Genomic DNA, 7,015 nt, shown 5'->3' with positions numbered 1-7,015 from the left:
ACTACACGTAAGGTCTTAACAATAAAAAAAATATATAAGTTATTTAATTCCGCACGGCAACGAAGAAGTGTGATTGTAAAGTAGGTAATGATTGAGTTCCTTGAGATTTACATTTATTTACAAACGAAAAGTAATGACAAGTTGACATGCAGACAGATAACACACTATATCTGTAGGCCTACCATCTAAAGAACTCCGGATAAAAATCAAACGCTTGACTATAAAATGAGGACATTTTAGCAATCACTTCGCAGACGCGTCCTATAACGCAGAGAATCTTTTGTCAAAAGCCCTTCATAACAAAACAGCCTTTGTCGAAAAACGGTGCACCAAAACAACAGTTTCGTCCTGGAGTCTGGACAAACGACATGATTTATGTTTTGTTCGGTCCGAACCTCAAGACGATGTACTCTCCCGGTCCACCAACTTTCGACAAAGTCTGTAATCTGTTCGTTGTGATTTGACGGGCATTTTCAATATATTCTCAACGTTCCTAAAATCATCTGCGAAGTTGATGTTCAAAATATATGCTATTATTCCATACAGAAGAAACGCATATGTTAATAATTATCTATACAACTTTCGGGATAAGCACAACCCAACGGTCTTTCAACTTACTGAAATGGCCTCCTTCGGTATTATATAAGATGAATTTCATAATGCCCCTTTAAAATTTACACTTTATAATAATGACGCAAAAACAACGTCACATTTCTTGCTTTCGTTCTTCATCTAAAAAACGAATTCGAAATAAACTTATTTCAGGAACAACAATGACAACACAAGCAAAATCAAATATGAGCAGCTTCCTGCTCCTCAGAGAATGGCTTTTCTTCTTTCGAATAGTCTATCAAAAGGGGGACCTTAATGGTGACACTACATTTACTCCGGTCTTGATACCTCAGAGTTAGGTTTATGATTGATTTTTTTCCGTTCAGAATAATGTAAAGATATATAAGTATTAGGGTTTATTGTATTTTTAATTTTTTTTTTTTGGGGGGTTAGGTTTTATGTCTAGCTTAACGAACAGATTTTCCATCGTAGCAATAATTGTCTCCGAAGCAAATGTCATGTTGAACATTGAACAGCCGAGATACAAGTGATGTGTGTCTATGCTATAGGGAGAAACAGACTGATGTAATGGATGTGGACTACTTTTTATGTCTTTTCTACTCTTGCAAATTTGGGCCCTGTCTTACAAAGCGTTACGGTAGATTCAAATCAAGTTCAAATTGCGATAGATCAAAATGAAGAGACACTATTAAGAGAAAGGAGTTGCTGTTCCTAGCAAACGTAATTTGAGCTTGATTTGAATCCATCGCAACTCTATGTCAGGCAGGGCCCTGGAAGTATCCAGTGTCAAAACCGGAACCCTGCTTCACAAAGAGTTGCCATTGGTCCGATATTAAGAGAAAGGAGTTGCCGTTCCTAGCAAACGTAATTTGAGCTTGATTTGAATCTATCGCAACTCTATGTCAGGCAGGGCCCTGGAAGTATCCAGTGTCAAAACCGGAACCCTGCTTCACAAAGAGTTGCCATTGGTCCGATATTAAGAGAAAGGAGTTGTCGTTCCTAGCAAACGTAATTTGAGCTTGATTTGAATCTATCGCAACTCTATGTCAGGCAGGGCCCTGGAAGTATCCAGTGTCAAAACCAGAACCCTGCTTCATAAAGAGTTGCCATTGGTCTGATTCCATGGATTTAAACTAAACTTCAGAAAGCCTTCGAAGTCATAATTTTGTGTATTCACTGTCCCTTTGCAAACGAAAAGTTTTAATTGGCAAATATGATTATGCATGTATACCCTTCCTCATAATTATTAACGAACAATGTGAATATCCTAGATGATGATGCTGTTGGCTTTCCATAGATAAGAGCAACTGGGTTAATTTGAACTACGCAGATGACCCTGGGGCCCGCTGCATAAAGAGTTGCAAGCAATCGCAACTCTAAAAATCGTGCGCATTTGGATTTTCAACCATTCAACAGCGCGCATTTGGGAGTTGCGATTGATTGATTTTCTGCAACAAGCCCCAGATCTAGTAAATATTCATCATAGGAAGATATTTTAATGCGATCGAAATGAAAGACAGGATATTATCATGGTCATGTTTGTCATAAAGAGTTCTGTTGCACTTTGCCAATCAGCATGATCAGATGCAAGAACTGCAATATATGTCAAAGTAGGCTAATTAAATGCTCTAGAGCCATGTCTCGTTGTTGTTGAATTGGTTAGCTGCGTTTGATACTGTCAGGAGTGTCATAACCAAAAAGAAGAGCATCTCTAGCAAGGCCCTGGCTGAATGAAAGATCTTTGTACTCCCCACCAGCCAATTGTGAATAGAAAGTCTGAAGGGTGTCTCCTTTAGAGCTGTTAGTCTGATGCTGTCTGTGCTCCTCTGGAAAGGACACCCCTATGTTCAGCAGGTTCACCAGATAATCCGAGTCCTCTTTGAGCGTCTCCAGGTGGCCAATGAAATCGTAGTTGATCATGCAAGGATGACATAGCTCAAGCATGTCCTCCCAGTGGGCATTTTTAACTGTTGACTTTGTGTAGTAGTTAACAAATTGCTTGAACGTGAAGCGCCTCGAAGAATTCATGCGTTCCAATTCTTTTGGGTCGTGAAGTTTGTACCACTTCAAGACCTCCCATCGGAACCTCATTTTTGATTTCCCTCCGGTGAGAATTTTATCCTTGTACGCTGACAGGATCCTGGCATATGGATTTCGAACGAAAATAAACGATGTGTATGTCCGTAAGATCCTCCTTGCATCCATCGGAGGGAAGGACGCCAGGTTTGGAAACACTCGTTTGCTTTTTTCATGAGGTGAAGATGAATCTTCGTTGACAGCAGTCAGGAGAAGTCGTCGCCAGGATGTCGACGCCACTTTGGGGATTGGGCAGTAGATGACTTTGAGCTCGGGTATCACGTGGACTCGAGAGAACTTCCTCAGAGTAGCACGATCAAGGTTCTTGTTGACGAAGCGTTGGCTGTATCCCAAGGCAGCGCAACCCTTCTTCAATTGCTCTTTTCTCTGCTCTTGAATGTGCTGAACCTGGAACCACGTCAGATCGTCGTCAAATTGTAAAAAGGAAAGAAAGTAATAAAAAAATTACATGTGATTTCGATCAGTAACTCGGCAGGATCATAGAGTTGTTTAGGTAGAGGGGCGAAGTTAGAGTTCCATGGAGACTCCCCCATCATTAACATTATCATAAATAGATTAAGATTTTGGCTGTTTTTGGTGGGATGCTGCAGAGGGAGTAGATAATGTTCACCGTTCGCAATGTTCTGACTCTGTTCTATCATTATGGGAAGCCGAAAATGTCAAAATTTTATTAACATTGTAATTATATATCATAATCATGTTCACTGTGCTCTTTCTTCGTGCCACATTGGGGAAGAAAACCGTTCCAGTCATCATTCCCAGTATATCCCAGATAGTTATTATAAGCCGCCTGAGTAAGACATGAGCTTACATTCCCGTACTGCTCAAGAAATACATTGTGTCACAATACCTATCCATAGTTAAATCACAACTTTAGACCATAATTTCCAACCCGAGTTCAGAATAGGCCTAAGGATCAATTACTCTGAAACTGTCAATCGAGCGAGCCGACTTCTGCAAAGTGCCACGAGATTAACCCGAATATCTGAACGTACTGACGCAAGCGTCTGAACCCACTTCAAAGTTTTTCGAATAATCAGCTCAATTGCATTTCTATAAATTTCGTTTCATTTCTTTCTTTTAGCGCGACAAGACCCCATTCTGCAAAAATAGCTTTTCGATAGGTTGGTGGATAAAAAATACAAACATTGAAACATGAAATCATATAACGTAAAATCATGTAAACGTATAGAACATGAAATAAAATGGGAAATACTTAAAACGTAAAATAATCATTGTTCAAACATCCAATACTCTTTTACCATTGATTTAGGGGGTCTGATGCAAACATATAATACATCTTACCAATCCATCTATATTCAAAAAGAATACATGTATTTCTGACTTCTTTTAATGAACTGTTTGGACCTAGAAGCGTACTCACATTTGCAGCTTGTCTGGTCACCTGATCCTGTCCACCTCCTGGTGAACCTCGATACAGTTCAAGCCAAACTAAATAATGGAATAAAAAGGTAAAGAGATATTTCTATTCCCTTTCAAGAGGGAAATACCACTTATATTGCCCAACTAGACTCATATTGCCTGCTCGACTCCGGTAAAAATTATGGATCTTGGTTAATTTCGCGTCGTTTCTCCATGCAAATTCAATACGCGCATTGAGACCAAGCAAAATACAAATAATATACCTTAATCCCCCCCGATATTCATGAAATCTAGGGCAAAAGAGTTGTGGAAATTACCAGCTCAGGGGCCCGTTGCAAAAAAAGAGTTGCAACCATTTACCAAACTTGTGTTGTCTCAATACTTCTCTGGTGTGGACATATATAGGCTGGTGTTAAATCAGCACCGGAGTTTTTGCAGTGCATTTCGTCCAAGTTTCATGGAAAAGGACTTGCAATTTAAAACATATTGAATTGTCTTGGTACAACAACAAGATGAAAGTTCATTGACCTTGAATTTAACTGAAAGTCAATCATTTGCCAAAGTCATAAATGACGCGTGAGCACCCGTTTGCCCAATTCTCATGAAAATATGAACTTTCAAAAGTTATGACATTTCAAAAACCTTAAATGCTCACAAGTTTAATTTGAACTAAATTTAACTCCTCTGATTTTATTTGACTTATACTCTACTGGACTATTGATACAACATTCGAATAAGAAGAATAGAAAACGTTTTACCGTAAATTTTATTTATTAATATAAAATTGCATTATATTAATATAATTGTATTAATATAAAATTATATTATAATGTCACGTGATTATATTCTTTACTTAATCTGAATACAAATTCAAATTTAAAGGATTCATACTCTTGAAGTAATACAAAAGTGACAGATAAAATCGTTATCCTAAACACAATTTAAAGTAAATGATTCTGAAAGAGAGCAAACCCGTGATTTCATTTTTTTTTCAAGAGGGTATTATTGATCGCACGTACCTGTTACGTCATGAGAAGTGGAGTGAAGGAAAATAGCAGTCAAGAAGATCATCAAACCGATGATGGTGATAAAAATAGAATTATTTCTGGTACCCATCGAATAGATTCCAAGTTTGTCTACAACACGTTTTATACCAGAATATCGTTTAATCCTCCACAGCTTCTACGCATCTTTAACATGATAAACCGAAGCCATGACACAATATAACTACTACCATTGGAAGATAGACCGCGTACTGCCTGTTATATCCAACCTAGAATGGGTTGTATGTTGAGACAGCAAAACTCCTTGAAGCACAAAAGGAAGGCCTAGATGTACACCTTTCTTAAAGCTTCTATTGTACTCGTATTGACACAAAGATGTTGGTTACCACGGGCTCTTTAATATTTTTGCACGGACGAAGTACTGGCTGTGATTCCCTACCTGTGATTCCCCATGGGTCATGGGTCAACCATCCAGTGGTTGGGACGTTACGCGGTCAGGTGGTGGTGGTGGTGGTGAAAATGATGATGATGCTGATGATGATGGTGATAGTGATGTTGATTATGATGATATTGATGATGATAATGATAATGATGATTATGATGATGATGATGATTATGATGATGATGATAATGACGATGATGGTGACGATGATGATGGTGATGTTGATCATGATGATTATTATGATGATGAGGGTGATGATGATGACGACGACGATGATGGCGATGATGATGACGATGATGATGATGACAATGATGATGATGTTGGTGGTGATGTTGATGGTGATGACGATGATGACTACGATGATGATGATGACGACGATGATGGTGATGATCCACAGTATTTATATTTCGCCATATAAAACAGAAAGAATTACATGTAGGTCTATATGACAGAAATATATGGGAATTACCAACAACAACTTCATTCCAGATACTCATCAATAAAACATTGAATAGAATATGTATCTTGGCTATGGTAGTTCAATGATAGAAAATAATAATTTTATAAAGCTAGCGAAAGACGCCATGTATATACATGAAGGTGTGAAATTAATGCCAAATATCAGTGGCAAAATTATGAGTCAAAATTTGTAAAGGGGTCTGACTGACGTGGCATATTGGGCAATATGTTTAAAATTCTGCTAGCAAGGATTTTTTTTCTACGATTGAGTGAAGAAATATGACTTTGTGATAGATCTTTACATTTAAAACTATGATTTTGTGATTATATTTTGTCATAATTTTCAGATATTGATATCATATTCCACCATTTTACCTTTCCTCATTTTTCACTTTCTCCTTGCTTTCTCAGACGGTCGTGAAACATTGAGGGGGTCCACGAGCCAAAGAAGCCCCCCCCCCTCCCCTCCGTCTTTACATCAGTGTCAAATATCCAGACTGGGGAATAGGCCGAAAAACCAGTTTGAAAACATTGGTGTCTTTATTATTAGGTGATATTCATAATCTTGTACCCCAAATGTTCATTGGCCGACCTAAATGGCTCATCGTAAATTACGTTCACAGATGTTTAAATTCTTATTAGCAACTCCTGACAAAAGGAGCAAGATTATTCCGGATTTATTATTTCAGGTAACCTGAAAAAGTAAAGTATCCCCCTCCCCCCAAAAAAAAGAAATAAAACAAAGCAAAACAAAACAAAAACAAATGCAGTCAAGATTGATTGCGCCAACATTATTAATACATCTATGTACATGGTAAATCAAGCACGTACTTTTTTAATGCATGATTGTTGGGAAACTGGTTGGATAAAAATGAAAATTTGTAAGTTTTTGTTTTATTTTATATGAAATGTACATCATGGTACACGTTCATGGGTATAGTCACAGGTACATCAAACACTCCGACACCATACCGATCGAAACTAATTATTATTATTATTTTTGTAAACAAGTCCACACATAGTCATATATAAAGAATGCGTTTAGCATTTTCCTTCA

The 7,015-nt window shown here is 37.8% G+C and overlaps 1 protein-coding gene across 1 annotated transcript; it reads right to left on the bottom strand.

Moving 5' to 3' along the window:
- Window positions 1-997: 997 nt before the first annotated feature.
- On the bottom strand, window positions 998-5,386 carry LOC121414743 (carbohydrate sulfotransferase 11-like). Its single transcript, XM_041607807.1, has 3 exons — window positions 5,073-5,386; window positions 4,055-4,122; window positions 998-3,057 (listed from the first exon to the last, which is right to left on the bottom strand). The coding sequence occupies exons 1-3, from the start codon at window positions 5,167-5,169 to the stop codon at window positions 2,233-2,235; spliced, it is 990 nt and encodes a 329-aa protein (XP_041463741.1). The 5' UTR covers window positions 5,170-5,386; the 3' UTR covers window positions 998-2,232.
- Between the last annotated feature and the right edge of the window lie 1,629 nt (window positions 5,387-7,015).

This window comes from Lytechinus variegatus, chromosome 5 (assembly GCF_018143015.1).
Source record: "Lytechinus variegatus isolate NC3 chromosome 5, Lvar_3.0, whole genome shotgun sequence".
Classification (NCBI taxonomy): Eukaryota; Metazoa; Echinodermata; class Echinoidea; order Temnopleuroida; family Toxopneustidae; genus Lytechinus; species Lytechinus variegatus.
Note: the sequence above shows the minus strand (reverse complement) of the source record. Positions and strands in the feature narration are given on the sequence as shown.

What these genes read in the sequence shown, in the direction of transcription:
- LOC121414743 (XM_041607807.1), bottom strand. Translation starts at nt 5,169, where the DNA reads ATGGGTACCAGAAATAATTCTATTTTTATCACCATCATCGGTTTGATG. An exon ending in CACTTCTCATGACGTAACAG is followed by an intron (nt 4,123 to 5,072) that starts GTACGTGCGATC and finishes TCCATTATTTAG; the next exon opens with TTTGGCTTGAACTGTATCGA. An exon ending in TGACCAGACAAGCTGCAAAT is followed by an intron (nt 3,058 to 4,054) that starts GTGAGTACGCTT and finishes ACGTGGTTCCAG; the next exon opens with GTTCAGCACATTCAAGAGCA.